Source organism: Suillus plorans (genome assembly GCF_016647745.1).
Source record: "Suillus plorans strain S12 chromosome Unknown HD556scaffold_148, whole genome shotgun sequence".
Classification (NCBI taxonomy): Eukaryota; Fungi; Basidiomycota; class Agaricomycetes; order Boletales; family Suillaceae; genus Suillus; species Suillus plorans.
This window is the reverse complement of record NW_024537532.1, coordinates 1-15,054: the sequence shown is the minus strand read 5'-3', so window position 1 is coordinate 15,054 and position 15,054 is coordinate 1. Positions and strand designations below refer to the sequence as shown.

At 48.6% G+C, this 15,054-nt stretch overlaps 4 protein-coding genes across 4 annotated transcripts; 2 read left to right on the top strand and 2 right to left on the bottom strand.

The window, feature by feature from the left end:
* On the top strand, window positions 1-2,594 carry HD556DRAFT_1522242 (S-adenosyl-L-methionine-dependent methyltransferase). Its single transcript, XM_041309186.1, has 13 exons — window positions 1-51; window positions 110-658; window positions 710-890; window positions 949-1,175; window positions 1,226-1,240; window positions 1,299-1,359; window positions 1,412-1,551; window positions 1,600-1,704; window positions 1,758-1,854; window positions 1,911-1,914; window positions 1,969-1,972; window positions 2,021-2,145; window positions 2,203-2,594. Exons 2-13 carry the CDS (start codon window positions 416-418, stop codon window positions 2,282-2,284), a joined length of 1,284 nt encoding a protein of 427 aa, XP_041151903.1. The 5' UTR covers window positions 1-51; window positions 110-415; the 3' UTR covers window positions 2,285-2,594.
* Window positions 2,595-6,105: 3,511 nt separating this feature from the next.
* Window positions 6,106-7,595, bottom strand: HD556DRAFT_1251365 (uncharacterized protein; the record flags this gene model as incomplete). Its single annotated transcript, XM_041299007.1, has 4 exons — window positions 6,106-6,659; window positions 6,716-6,905; window positions 6,953-7,161; window positions 7,211-7,595. 4 exons carry the CDS (start codon window positions 7,593-7,595, stop codon window positions 6,106-6,108), a joined length of 1,338 nt encoding a protein of 445 aa, XP_041151902.1.
* Window positions 7,596-9,181: 1,586 nt separating this feature from the next.
* Window positions 9,182-10,116, bottom strand: HD556DRAFT_1315089 (uncharacterized protein; the record flags this gene model as incomplete). Its single annotated transcript, XM_041301075.1, has 4 exons — window positions 9,182-9,453; window positions 9,499-9,880; window positions 9,938-10,001; window positions 10,052-10,116. The coding sequence occupies 4 exons, from the start codon at window positions 10,114-10,116 to the stop codon at window positions 9,182-9,184; spliced, it is 783 nt and encodes a 260-aa protein (XP_041151901.1).
* Window positions 10,117-11,144: 1,028 nt separating this feature from the next.
* HD556DRAFT_1451793 (uncharacterized protein) lies at window positions 11,145-14,595 on the top strand (the record flags this gene model as incomplete). Its single annotated transcript, XM_041308033.1, has 12 exons — window positions 11,145-11,325; window positions 11,382-11,562; window positions 11,617-11,858; window positions 11,908-12,020; window positions 12,093-12,113; window positions 12,173-12,335; window positions 12,394-12,575; window positions 12,624-12,772; window positions 12,820-13,196; window positions 13,257-13,479; window positions 13,528-13,850; window positions 13,898-14,595. 12 exons carry the CDS (start codon window positions 11,145-11,147, stop codon window positions 14,593-14,595), a joined length of 2,853 nt encoding a protein of 950 aa, XP_041151900.1.
* Between the last annotated feature and the right edge of the window lie 459 nt (window positions 14,596-15,054).

The window sequence follows — 15,054 nt, the reverse complement described above, 5'->3', positions numbered from 1 at the left end:
CCGGGACTCCGGGTATTCAAATCTTCATGCTTCAAAGCTTTCTCATGCAAGGTATATATATTGTGCATATTTTAGATCAGATAAAGCTTTCTAAGACTGTCACTTTCAGGTCATTTACCTCATGTTGATGACGCGTTGATAATGCGTGCGTAAGCCTTGCTTACAGTAGCTGAGCGCTGACTGATGACACAAACGTACACCTGATGATATCCCCTTGCTGATGCACGCTGCGAATTCCAGCATCATCTGAGTCGGAAGTCAGGTTTTGTGAGTGATCAGACTAGCTTTAGTAGCTTCGATCTTCTTCCACATACCCAATATTGAATGTCTTCGCCGCGGAAAAGCAGCTAGATGATATTTGGTCGAGGAATATAAAACCTGAACGGCTGATGAGGAATCATGCACACTCCCAAAAATGATGGACCCAAATGAACTCAAGGTTGAAGCCCTCTTGGACATCATCAACTCCTCTGCCCGCAAAGCAATGGCGGAATACAAGAACACTGGACATGGAGTCCCTGGTGTCGATGCAGGCACATTCCACCCCCTTGACTTTGCGACAGATACGCTTGCCCTCAGAAAGGCAATCAGGCTGCTCGAAGGTGCATGCGAGCAATTGAATACAATACTGGCTCCCCCCCAACGCACAGTGAATAATGTAAGTGCCGATTATAAATGACCCTGTATGCCCTGTTGCTCATCTTCCTAGTTTGTTCATAATTACAATTGGGCATGCATAGACGTCGCTCTGCAGTCACGTATTGCAGACGTCTTGGACAAACACGCGGACGGTCTTAGCTTGGATGTGTTGGCTGACGCAGTCAACCTCGATAAGACCAAGGTTGCACGCGTGTTGCGAGTTTTGGCCCTCAGGGGTTGCTTCAAAGAAGGTAATGTGCATAATACTGTCAGTTAATAATTCTCTCTGAGGCCTTTGGTGTTCTATAGTTAAGCGAGACATATTTGCAAACACGCGACTCTCCCTCGTGCTCAAGGCAACAAATAACGTCGGGTTTTGGATAAAACTTCAGCGAGAATTCCCTAAATATGCTGCGGTTCTCTATGATACTATGGTCGACCAAGAGTTCGCAAGGTCGGACAAGGTTGAAAGAGCCCCACGAGCATTTGCTCTCGGAAAGGAAGGCAAAAAAAACGACAGCTACTGGGAGATGGACGTGAGTTTTAGTCATCATAGTGGCCTTTCATGTCTTACCATATTGTGCAGGATGAGGCACGCGATGTGCGTGCGGATCCATCAGCTCATGACTGACTGACGGCTCACAGAATCTTATACACAGATATTTCACAAAGCCATGATGGGCTATTCTGAGATGCAGGACTCATCTGCGGTGCTGCATCGTGAGTGATGACCATTTTTTCAACCGTCAGCATGACTGAAGCGGGCCATAAGATTACCCTTGGGACAATGTATCCTCTGTTGTGGATATTGGATCTGGAACTGGAGCGATGTCTATTCCTCTGGCTAAAATGTTCCCTCATCTCAAAATAACCAATCAAGATCTCCCAGAAACTATAAAGCTGTCAAGAAATGTGAGTCCGGACATCCACAGCAGACAAGTTATATTCATATTTGATCAGACATGGGAGACGAATTCTCCTGAGTTACTGCTCGACGGGCGTGTAGAGTTCGTGCCACTGAATTTCTTGGAGGAGTCGCCCGTCGTCGGAAAGGATGTTTACTACGTGAGTGCTAAGTCTGTTCTTATTCAACGCGGACTGTTCATTAATCGACCAAGTTGAGGAGCATCATTCATGACTGGCCGGATGAAGAGTCGAGGGTGATTCTCCATAATGTTCGCAAAGCAATGGGACCAAACAGCCGAGTGTTGATACGTGAGTCGGCTGCATTTCAAAATGGGGTTTGCTTCCGACTCAATATCATATGATAGATGAGTGCGTGCTCTCGCGCGTATTCGAAGGGCCTGACGTAGGGGCTAACGAGTCTAGCGAGGTAAGTTTTGAGTGGAGCTTGATGGCTAAGATGTAATCATACATTCAGGATCATAAGGCGCCCGAACCTACATTACTGAACTTCGGTAGTCACACAACACACCACTCGGACATGATCATGTGGTTTCTTTTCAATGGCAAGGAGCGAACCTTGAAGGAATTCAAGGACATTGGGCAAGTTCCTTCCATGCCTGGATACATTGACGATGTTTGACTTGTTATAATTTGCAGGGCCAGTGCAGGTCTAGTACTCACCCAAACGTATGATCTTGTAGGGACGATGCTCTTGGAGTTCAGAATCGCTCAGGACTGATGCGGAACATATTTCGTGATCTTCTGTTATTGTACTTTTACCCTCCCCTGGCCAATTGATCGTTCCATGATTTAATCAAGACGATAGCAATTCTATCCCAACGACATAGATAAGGAATCAAAATTATCCAGATCAACTGGGGTGTTGTGAACGTCATTGCCCACCGCTATGACCGCTCAGATGTGCCGTTGGACTAATGCTCCTTGAGGACTCAAATTTGACAGGTGGAACAGGTAATAGCTTATCTTCGGGTCTCTGCAGATCACTCAGCCTTCACATGCATTATAGGCAAACTCTGCGGACACTGCGTTGCAGCGATTAAATGCCAGACGGCCCAGACCGGTCTGAACTTTTCAAGTTACACGCACAATGCCTGTTGGCAACGGTGGGAATTTTCCTGAGAGAGGCTACTCTGTTTTTAAATGCAGCATGTAAGCTTCATATGCATCTTTCACACCGTCATGCAAGACTTCTGCATAGAAATCAGTGAAAACTCCCAGACCTGTTGTCCACTTCGATACCATCCAGCTGCTCTATCATCAGATTTTTGTGGAAAGTTTCCTCGACCTTGGACTCTTCAAAGGCTCAAAAGGCAGCATTCTGCGCTTTGGAATCAGCTCAGCCTTTTTCCCTTACGGAATTGGACATTCGCTCGGGATGGATGTGCGCATGTCCCGAGTGCAAGTAAACCACCAAACCGCGACTATTCCACAGGCATTGTTCGACTGGTAAGTTCAAACCTCAGGCTTGCGTTGACTATTCACCTGCTTACTTGGATAGACTGCTGAGTCGGGGATCTACTTCCCTGAACATCTGCTCAAAGCTGTATAGGATTCTGAACATGTGAGCCACGACTCGTTGACGGAGTGCGCGAAAGAGTCGGGGACTGAAGTGTCACTGGATTCTGTGCATCGCCAACCATCACGGAAAGATAGAAGGCGCATGGTCGCGCGCTTTGATACTGTTTTAGTTAATCAAGGGGACGGTACGAGGATAACAGGTGTGATGGTATGTATTTGCATTGTGCAAATATTGTCGCTAATCTGACTGAATCACAAAAGGATATCGTGTTGCGCAAGTCCTTGTTGTCTTCACACTGACAAGCCAAGCTACGAACTTGTTATTCCCCGCTGGACCTGCAAAAATCACCCACCCACAGGCTTGCTTACTATGTGGAATGATTCACACCATTCGAGCCACTCGAATCATACCATGGGCTTTACAAAGTTTGCCGCTTGGTTCGTCATGGAGAGCATCTTACAAGCATTATTGACATACCTGACATTCGCAGGAGTGTTGATCTTATTCCAAGTTTTGGTGCAGTAGCGCCTCGTGGACAAGCAGTACTGTTCTGGAGCTCTGTTCCACCTTCTTCGTAAACTCGTTCAGTGACAGGCATGTTTATTGAACTATCATCTGAACAATATAACTAAGTTTGCTGAAATAGGTTCGAGATACAAGTAGTTGGTTCAAAGTAGTCAAATTCCCTGAAATTCCCTTGTTTTCGATGCGAGTTTGAATATTTTCATCAAGTTCCCAAAGGAAGTGTTCCCCGATGACGGCACAATACCCAATTCATTGCTGACTTGATTCATGCCGCAGTCTGGGTGTCTCACTGGTGCATGGGCAAAGGTGTCAGTACCTGCGAATCGATAGATGTAATGCCAACGCTCAATATCATGAACAAAAAACCGCTGGCGTGTATGGCCGGTTACTGCAGTCGCACACATGTAATTATGCATCCCTGTACGAAACTGATGTTTCAAGGCTCCAACGGAGGAAAAGACTGCGCAAACATCGATGATACTTACGCTGCCTCTCTCAATAAGTCGACTGTCGTGTGTGGTCCACTGCCCAAAAAGAAGATTGCTTGAATAATATTATCGAGATCGAGGCTTGCACTGAGTGGCCTTTTGCGAAATACTAGTATGTAAATGTAGAACTTGGTGCATGGATGTCAGACAGTCGTCCGAGGTTGAAATCTGCAAACATTGACTGAAAGACTACATAGTAGCTGATGAGTGGTATTGCGAAAGTCTATAAATGGGAGGAACCTGGGCTGATCCTAGAAGTTTATCTTCCGAGTATAATGGTGCTCTCGCGACGATTAGCATGATCGACTTGGATGCATTGCACGAGTCTCACGACGAGGAAACAAGATTGACGGAAGATGTGAAGGATAAAATGACTGTACATATGCTGCTCTTGTATTAATGACCATTGGCGTGCGGTGGAGATGCGCAGCAGAGAAACAGTACGAAACGAGCCCACAATGGAATGGGTAGTGACTGCGGGGTTGCTGCACTTGGTGCGGCAGTGCTAGTACCTTGAGAGGGTGTGTTGGAGGTAGAGGTCGCGGTAGGCTGAGATTGAGACAACGGGCCCTGGGCATGCGACTGGCTTTGTTGCTGTGGCCGTGGCCGCGGAGCAACATATAATGCCTGAACAGAAATCATTGAACTACGGCGATAGGAAATGAACGAGGAGAACGAAATACCTGCTTGTCCGGTACTGTAGCAACTTCGACGATACGAGGTCCGCGAGAGAAGATGGAGCGCATTGGGCGTTGCCGGAGTTCGGTTTCTCCATCGGCATTGAAGTCAGGGGGGTGCATGAATGACGAAAGCCGTGCGAGAAGAGCACGTGGAATGGCAGATAAGGATGAGTGAGGATTGCGAGGATTGTGTGCAGGAGAGAGTGTATGTGTACCACGTGCTGTAGAGGGCTGAAGAGGTCAGAAAAAGAGCTGGTCAAAAAAGCTAGAGGACTCACTTGGGTGTCATCGAAAAAACCTGGTGGTATTCGACGGGCCTGAATAGGTGGACGTCTGGTGGCATCAGTCTAGGATTCGATCTTAAGATGATTGGACAGGGTAAAGATATACGTCACGTACGTCCTTTAACGACTTTTGAGTTGGGACCTGCAAGTGAGAGATTAGCGTGGCTCGAAAAGCACGATGTACATATCTGAACTCACATGAGGAATGGATAGTAGGTCCTCAAGGCCAGCGTCTTTGAGGATGGCGTGAATATCCCATACATATGCATTTTTGTCCTGGCAACCAGTGACCAGCACTTTTCCATCAGCGGAAAGGGCTGCGCAGTCTACTCCATCTTCGTGTTGGAGGGGTGGACCGACTTGGAGGTTGGTATCGAGATTCCATAGACGCACTGTTTTATCCCATGATGCACTCACAAGGAGGCGGTCGTTCTGAAACAAGGTAATGGCTGTGACCCAGCGTGACCCTCCAAATTGGCGATCTGCTCCCAAGTGGCTGTGTCATATATCCTAATTTGGTCGTGTGATGAACCGGAGATAAGCTTCCTTCCGTCTGACGTCCAGGCCAAGCTGGTAACTGTTAAATCATGCCCAGTGAAAACCGGCACCTGTGGTTCCCACGTACCTGATCTAATAAGATATGACAGCTGCGTGTGCTGGCGGGTCTAAAACGACGTGTTTCTAATTATCCCCAGCCAAATGAATAAAGGCTGGATACTGAGGGGCCTTCAGTGGTGCAAAGAGAGTACTGGTGGTGTTCCAGCAGTGTCGGCACCTATCTCCGTACCCCGCGTGCTAATATTAGCTCATTTAGAATGCCGCCGGCTGTCGGATGTAATGGGCGAGGCCACGTCAGCACCAATCATTCGTGCTCGCTGTTGCCGACAGCGAGCTCGTGTATTTCGCGTGGATGTGCACAGATTGGAGGCGGACTTTCACTGATATATAGATATACGTAGAGTACTGTAATTGCAATGCTTCGTAGGTAGAATAACAGGGTTCTTGAGGTCCAAACCTTACAAAGTCAACACCCTACTACTAAGTCAAGCTTCGTCCTCGCTGCTCTCCTCCTCGGATGTGCAAACAAACTCAGCACTCTTTGGAGCCTGCATTGATGACCCTGGTGCTCGTGCCCTCTTTCTCTGGTGCGAATTTTCCTTGCCCTTTCGTTTGCGAGGTACCCCTGCATCAGAGCGCTTCTTGCGTGGCTTGGTAACCACCTCTCCTTTCTTGCGGTGTGCGTCAAGCAGAGCATTATACTCCTCGCGTTGCCGGGGACTCATGCGGAACCAGTGGCATGAGCCATCCTTCAGTGCACAACGGACCTTGAGGAGGGAGTTGAGATCGTTCAAGCTGGTGGGGGATTGGAATGGAATGCCTTCAGGCCAGCCCCTCAGGTCTATGCCGAGCTTCTCTTTGATAGCAGTATCGAAGCTTGCATAGTTGATGCGGATGTCACGTCTCTTAGCTACAGTCTCTGACAAAAAATTAGTTAGTATCGAGTGAGTGCGAGAAACGAAACACGTACTTAGGCCTGAATTGAGGAGCCGTGTGCATACACGTTGCATGTTTTGCACCGTTTCACGTTCGTCGAGGCCTAGGATAATGTAAGAGTCAGCAGATATGCAAGTGAAAATGTGAAGTGAAACACACTTCGACCTGCCATGCACGCCCACTGTTCCAGTTTTCTTGCGATCTCGTCTGCCTCCATTTGCAGGACGTCCTCCCAGAAATCCATCACATTGTCTGTCCCGAACCACGTTGCCTGAGCTGTATCGTATACATGTCCACGTGAGGCAAACACGCAGGCATAGATTCCGGTCCGGACTGCTAGACTATCAAGCTACGAGTTCATTAGTTGTGAGGACTTGGTGAAATCAAGCAACTTACCATCTTAAAAACATTATCAAGGGTTGACTGGACATCACGTGCAGCGGAGGCGTTCGTCGCACGAACACTCATGTTCTGCATAGCGCGGTGTTCGATTAAGTTGTCGATATATTGTTGCTTCTCTCCTTCTGTCAAGTTCTGCATGGCGGTATCCTCCTTCACCAACATCCGGAGATCCTTAGCTCCAAATTTCGCACCACGCGGGAGATCTGTAGACACAATAGATAAATCAGTTGAGAATGACGCACAGAAATTCACCTTTGTTGACTTGCTCTGCCTTCACGTGCATGAGGGCATTTTCAAGTTGTGCGCTGCGGCTGCTCTTGTAATTTTTGATCCCTCCCATCAACTTCTTGACCTTCTCGACAGTCACGCCATGCTCAAGTGCGATGTCGTTCACCTTCTGCGCTTCTTTGGCAAGCATTTGTTGAATTGCGCTGTTCAACATATCTTCAGCCTCTTTGCGTTGCTGGGAGGTAATCTTGCGTGATGCTCGTTGTGCCTTGGCACGAGCTTTTTGCGCTGTGGTAAGGGGTTCCCGCGATGCGAGAACAGGCCTGTCGGGATTCCGTGCTGCCCAGGAAGAGTTGTTGGCTTCAGCCAAATCTACGCGTGGAGCAGCTGAGCTGTGTTGAGCAATCATCGTACGCGAGCCTTCAATGGGCTGCTGGCCATCTACTTGTGTATCGTCGATTGTCGAATGCGCGTCAGTATTGTGAGTCAGACTACCGACCAGTTCTGTTGAGTTTTCGAGCGTGTTGTCCTCAACTGGGGCCGTGTTGCTTGAAGTGAGTGTGGCCCGGATATCACTCGATACAGGAGGAATTGACACGCCGTGAGATTCATTGAGCAGAGCGCTGAGAGGTGGGAGTCCGAAGTACAGTGAGGGATCATCCCAGTTCAGTGACGCAGTGAAACTGAGATCAGGGCGACCAGGGTCAAATTGTCGAAAAGGTTCGGAATATTGGAACGGAGGCTGAGAGGAGTGGTGAATGTCGTGTGCAGGAGGGACTGGGCCTGTCGTTCCAAGATCCTTGCTGATATTGAGATCTAGCGATGACTTTATTACACAGCGCACATTTTACCATTGTAAGAGACTCACCTAAAAAGCCAAAGCCAGTGTCACCACACAATGGATCAGGGAAGATGAAGCCATCCATGGATGTGAGCATTTGTACCAGCCACGCTGGCCAAAAAACTGCACCGTGCAAAAAATCACGACGCGCTGTTTGTCAACCAAAGAACACGTCAAGATATTTGCCAAATCATGGAAAAAAAAATTCACCGTAGTAATGTCTTGCATCTGCCAGCATCACGTGCAAGTTCAAATCCCCTGAGGAGGCGGCTTCCAGTGAGGCAATGAGAAGGGTCGCATGACCATAAGATAATTGTGTTCTAGTTGCGGCGCACATTAGTATATTGCAAGGACGAACAAGGAGAGCTCCGTTGCTTCAAGTGAGACTCACTGATTTGTACAAATGGTGAAACTAAACTGATGCACGAGGCGTGAGCGCATGCGATCATCATCGAGTGGGCTGAATATGTATATTTCTTCAAGAAGCCACTCTATGTCGGTGCTGGCCGCAACAAAATAAACCATGGACCATTACGATGATGAACGCGATCCATTTACCTGAATTCTTCCTCGGTGGTCTTGATTACCTGTCTCACGCGTTCGTACACATCAGGTATCTGAATCCCATACATTTCATCAGCCTGGGGCTGATTGAGGATGGACACGATAGCGAGTTGTGTTGCTGTCAATTGAGCTAGCCGGCTGTAATATTGTGGAGTATAATGAGAACTGATTTGGAGCGATGAGCCGAACAATGGAAGAATGAGGTGGTTCACGCTTAAGTGCGAGAGGTAGTGCAGGAAGTTGGGATGCAGGAAGTTGGGATGCAGTTTGCTTTGAGGTTGACGCGGAACGAAGTTCAGGCTCTTCGGCGACGTCTACAACGACACACAATGATCGTTATTTTTAGCTCAACTTGGGTCCATTTTGCTTCCGCAGTCCATTTTGCTTCCGCAATGTGCATGGCTTCTGCAGGGCCTGGACCCACGTGACTTACATACTACACAAGACCAAATGTCCAGGTCATCCACCATCCATGTCGTCCAGGTGTCAGCTCAAAGTCTTCATCATCCTTCTTCCCCGGATCATCCGGCAGTGGTTACCTTAATTTTGGCTTGTCTGGAAATTCGAACAGCAGTCACCAACCTATCCCTTCAACGAGCTACATCACTCAATACCATGCACTTGGCCTTCTGTACTTGATTCGCCAGCAGGATCGTATGGCCGTGACTAAACCGATACCGCAGCTTGGTGGGGGCAAGTCTGGTGCAGGAAGTGAGGGAGGAAGATCCAAAGTATGTCTTTAGCTTCTGACTGATATGGTGAGCGGGAGCGGTTTGCATGTGGGTAGGAGAGGGAGCGGCTTGCATGTGGGTAGGAGAGGCTGATATGTCATTGCTCGCGGTCGAAAATTTAGTGTTCTTTACTTGAAAACAATGATATTGCATACTGAACGCGCATTATGCGGTACTTTGCCAGACCAATGAACCATAGCGAAGCGCATCAAAGTATGTATCGACTCCGTGTTCCATCATTGACAACAACTCCTCCCATGCACGAACGTGCACATCTACCGCATCTACAACAGATGCTATTCCATCCCGCAATTGATCTGTGAGAGGCCCATCAATATCACGGGCCTCAGTGTGCAAATCATATGCCTGCTTCACCACGTCCTTTACCTCTGCGAGCCCTGCCTCACATCCTGGCTTGACTGAATCCCAACCCTCTCGGTCTACCTCGGATACGATCGACATCCCATGTGACTCCAGGAATTTGTGTTGGAGAGTCCGATCGCGGTAACCTAACGTTAACCATAAGCTATCGAGACGCTGAAGCAGTTCTTGAGTACCCTAAGTGCAGATATTATTGGCAACATGCACATAAGTCAAATTCAGATGAGTACTCACCGCAGCTGCCCCTCGACGACGTCGCCATCGTGTGCGGGACTTCACTTGTTCTTGAAGTCGGTGACTACTAAAGGTGCGTTACATGCTGAAGTGATAAGAAAGGCTGATACCTACCGCGCATAGCTATCCTTCTTTGATTTTAGTCGAGCCTCATGACGCTCCTCTGCAGTTTTATACATGGTGGGACGCATGGTTTTATGGTGGTTGCAGTTGTTGCAGAGAGATGAGCTGAAGCCGAGTCAATTTCTCGTAGAGCAAGATTTGAAAATACACCAATAAACTGAAGCAACATTCAGCCACACTTCGGGACACAAACTCTGTTCTATGTAGCCTTAGAATTATTGGTATTCAATACATCAAATTATCGTGCAAATGTCAGACATGGTTCTGCAGCACTCAAGAGTCAATCACACTGATAATGCGAAGTTAGGGTGTTATCATTATTTCGTAGCATCCATAGATAATGTTCTACATCCTCAAAAGTCCCGCAGGCGACACTCGATCTCAACCTAAACTAACAGCATTCATATATTCTGATAAATCCTCAAGCTGATCCCATAGCACATCACTCGATCGCGCTGATGAAATCGATGAACTTGATGAACTTGGAGTGGTAGGAGGTGTTTGTGTGAATGTCGAGTCGGTTGGGGAGGGAGAGTTATCCCGCGGAAAATCTTGGGTGAGACTCGGTATTGTAATGTCAGTGTTCAAGACAGCGGGAATGTTCGACTAACGTGGCATGTCAGATAAAACTGCGCGCACTACTGGCTGGGACACTTACTGGGCCAGTTATTGCCTGCGTGATGTCAGAGTCGACTTTGCGGGTCTTCTCACTGACAGTTTTGGTCTCTGTGGCATCGACCGTCGTCTTTGTGCGGGTGACGGTTCGGTGGGAACGAGTCTGCACAGTACGTCTTGTCCATGTGCGAGTGACGGTCCCCGCGGCGTGCCTGCGATTCTGAGATGAAGGTTCAGAAGCTACATTGATCAGTTACCAGAATGTGAGTGGAGGAATAATGTAACGTACCTGGTGGTGTAGCAATACTCTGATTCATGATCCTCACAGAATCACGCTGATGGTATATGTCGTAGATCACTGGCAGTGGGCAACAGCGCTGAAAGATAAGTTAGTCACGTGCATCTGACGTGCGCCGTGCAGGTGAGTGGTCGTTGATCGCGCAAAGGTAAATCTATATCATATTTGTCAATGGCATTAGGACGCCCCAACAAACGACCACGCAACAAGACGGGACTTACCAGCTCAAGGATCCGCCACGTTGTGTCTCATCGGGACCGTGTGCTGCATCCAACACGAGAGGTCCTAGGGCCAAGTAAGATTGCTGAGCGGGCAGCTGGTACGAATATCCGCAAACGAGCTCGCGCAGAAGGTGAGCTTATAATTTCCAAGTGATAGTATGAAACCTGACCAAATAAAATTACCTAGCACTGACAGCAGATGAGAAACGCGCACTTGAGGCGCTTCGAGAACAGGACGACTTCGATTTCGAGACTCACAATGACCCCGGTATGAACGTCCTCGATGGATCTGAGCCAGTGGACATCAGTCATGCGGGAGGAGAGTTCCACGAGCTTACCAGAGAGCTACTAGGGGATTTCTACAACATGTGAGTACCATAATATATCACACAACTCGTAGTACTTACTGAGATGATCCCCAGAAATGCCAATACAAAGTCTCGCAGGCCAGACTACAGGACGAGGCGTGATAGGACACGGCGGCGCACCGAGGCATTCGATAGACAGATGCCAGCCTTGACAAAGGCCTACCTCGATTGGCATCTCTCAATTAGCAATGCTGCCAGCGGCGACTGCGGGTTTTTTGCGCACCATAAGAACACTTCTCAGGCCCGGGAGAACACAGCGGAGGGTTCCATCCAGATCAAGGTGGTGGATGTATTTTGTACGATGTACGTCATAAACATGCACTGTGCTGACATACTATATGATAGGCGCTGAGAAAGTTCCTCTCACCATACTATCGACGGACTCGTTTATTGCATCAGCCCTTGTACGACAAGGCATCATTCCCTCCTCACCCATAAGTCCAACTACTGGCTTAACAGTACAGGCCCTCGAACTCTATCACACCGCACATCAATGAAATCCTCATTTCTCTATTCAAGCTTACGTAAAGACATTGTGTGACTTGCAAGGGGTGCGTACCTAATGTCTATGTCAACACCCAAACACGCAATGATTTAAAACATTGAACAGGTTCAATTTTACGCTTATCTATCTCGCCAATTCTCGATTGCGCTGGACGTTTACCTACAGATTCTCACCAGTGTCAATATGCTAGTCGACGAGGCACTTCGCCGTGGAGACCCTCACTGGCGCTTAAAGCATGCTTGTCCAGCATGTACATACAAACTGCAAGGTGAAGTCCCATGAAATTCAGCTTACTCTATGCAATGGACGGCAATGACTCACTTAAGCGAGTCTTGAAAAGTCGACGCAGGATGATTTGGACTCTGACGACAATTCTCCCTTGGCCCAACGCTCATCAGAGTTACCCACCACGCAAGTTGTCGGTGGCGACCGTTATTTGTTAAACGAGTACATCGAACAGTTTGCAAGAGACTCGCCTGCCGATATGTTATCCCTTGATGACGACAAGGTTTATTTTCTTCATTCTTAGCTTCACACTGTGCTAATTTGACTGCAGGACAATCCTTGCGCAGGACGCTGGAAAAATATGCGAGATGAAAAGACGAAGAAGATGTGGGGTGTTTTCGACGAGTCAGGTATATTTATGTCTATCTGCAGGCATGGTTTCTCGCTCGTGATAGCCGACATGGTCCAAAGTGGAGAACAGTAAGTCATTAATCCCCTGTTTGCTTGCTTGCTGACCCATTTTTCAGAGCAAAGTACCCTCTAGCCGTCGTCTCAAAACTTCTCGATACATTCGGCAGCAACCTTGGAGGAGGTTACGACATCGGCTGTCGCTTTAAGACTACACTCAGCCGTAGTTCACTAGGTCAGCGCGCACGGGAACTCAATCATACCTCACTTGTTGGGGCATTCCATGGACACGCCCACCAACGTCTCTGTCAGCTTGACCATCTCGCCACATATGTGGATGGCCTTGGGCTGGAAGACCTCGAGGGCTGCGAACGGACATTTTCGAAGTCGAATGCACTTGCCTCCTCTGTGCGATACGCGAGCGTGTTTCACCGGCGTCAAGCTATCGCCCATTACTTTGAACATAACGATGATTATGAGATCTATGCAAATCTTAGTAAGTCTTTTAATCGATCACCAGCGTGCTCAGAATAACATGTGATTTTTTCGTATCCAGGTACATTCTTATATAACAACTACAAGCAGGCGCTCCGCATCATCTCTGACGGCACCAACTCCCTGCCCAAGCTCATGCATGAGCTTGGCCTCGAGGACAAGAGTGTCTTTGACACCTGGTTGGCCGAGGAACGAGCCTATCTCACATCGTTGAGTCATGAACCGAACCACGAGACCATCCAGATGGAATACTGGCAAAAACTCTTGAATCTATCAGGTAGCAAGTGAGTAAGGGTCTTTTGTCTGCTCGCTGACTACTAACGAATTTTTAGGAAGGACCTCGATGCTGCTACTGCAGCTTGGACCGTCACTACGCCAAGCACTGTAGAGTTCGGACCCCATGATATCGCGTCAACGAACAGGATCGAGACGACACGTAGGCATGCCATGGAAAACTACGAGAAGGACCTCAAGGCTGTCCAGGAACTTGAAACGAAGCTCGGCGTGACTCGTAGATGGGAACAGGAAGACCAGGAGTGGAAAGATGTGGGTCGTCTAGTGGCAAACCGAAAGTTTCAGCGTGCGCTGGACCATCTGGAGGGTCTGGTTGTTGCTCGAATTTTTGAACTTTCGAAGATGAATCAAGCGGGGACGGGTGAGTTTTGATGCTTGTGTCTTACTCAATATTGATGGCATTGTCAGGCTACAAACTGCGCAAACACATTGGCAAGGCGCTGCAAGTACGGTCAGCGGCCATTCGGACGGCACTAGACAGGTACAACACTGCTGCTCGAGCACTACGCCCCCCGCGTGCCTCCCTTTCATGGGAGGAAGTCGTTGAATACGCCTTTCTTTCCGACTTCGATCTCCTCCGTGACGCACGTCAAGACATATCACAACGTCCTTGGGCAACACCCACCGGACGCCTGACCATGGATACATATTTCAAGACGCGCCGTGCCCGTGAGGAAATACAGCGTCTCGACATCGAAATCAGACGTCTAGCCACTTACCTACACGACGAGAGCCGGTACCTGACAGAGTGCGAGAAGCAGCTGCAAACTTTGCACCCCGGGCTTGCTCATCAAGTTTCCTTGCACCGCAAGATTCGCGCGCGGTTCGCTGGACACCACTATCAGCGCCTGCATGATATCAGTATGCTGGAGGGCTTTACAGGATCCATCACGCCGGGTGAGAGTGTTGAACGAGGACCGGGAGCCAGCGCAAGCTCCCCTATAGTCTGTATTCCTGCGCAGCTGGTTGCTGATGGGCTTAGCATGGTGCCTGAAGGCGAGGATGATGCACTGGAGGACCTTGAGGACGATGAGAATGCTGACGTGGATGGTGAGGAGCATGCTCGCGTTCTCGAGAGTATTCTACAGGTGACCTTAGATGTTTGAATGTTTGAGCTCATCATAGGGATTGCATTTTGGCTGTAGAACGACGTAGTACATCATTATATACATGTAATACTACCTATGCAAAAAAGTCCGCCTCCAATCTGTGCACATCCACGCGAAATACACGAGCTCGCTGTCGGCAACAGCGAGCACGAATGATTGGTGCTGACGTGGCCTCGCCCATTACATCCGACAGCCGGCGGCATTCTAAATGAGCTAATATTAGCACGCGGGGTACGGAGATAGGTGCCGACACTGCTGGAACACCACCAGTACTCTCTTTGCACCACTGAAGGCCCCTCAGTATCCAGCCTTTATTCATTTGGCTGGGGATAATTAGAAACACGTCGTTTTAGACCCGCCAGCACACGCAGCTGTCATATCTTATTAGATCAGGTACGTGGGAACCACAGGTGAAAACCGGACAGTGCGGGAGCGTGTGAGAGCGTGCGAGAACGT

Excerpts from the sequence above, each read along its gene's own strand:
- HD556DRAFT_1522242 (XM_041309186.1), top strand. The coding sequence starts at position 416 with ATGATGGACCCAAATGAACTCAAGGTTGAAGCCCTCTTGGACATCATC. Across the intron at positions 891-948 it reads CAGGGGTTGCTTCAAAGAAG|TTAAGCGAGACATATTTGCA; the intron begins GTAATGTGCATA and ends GGTGTTCTATAG. Across the intron at positions 1,705-1,757 it reads TCGGAAAGGATGTTTACTAC|TTGAGGAGCATCATTCATGA; the intron begins GTGAGTGCTAAG and ends TAATCGACCAAG.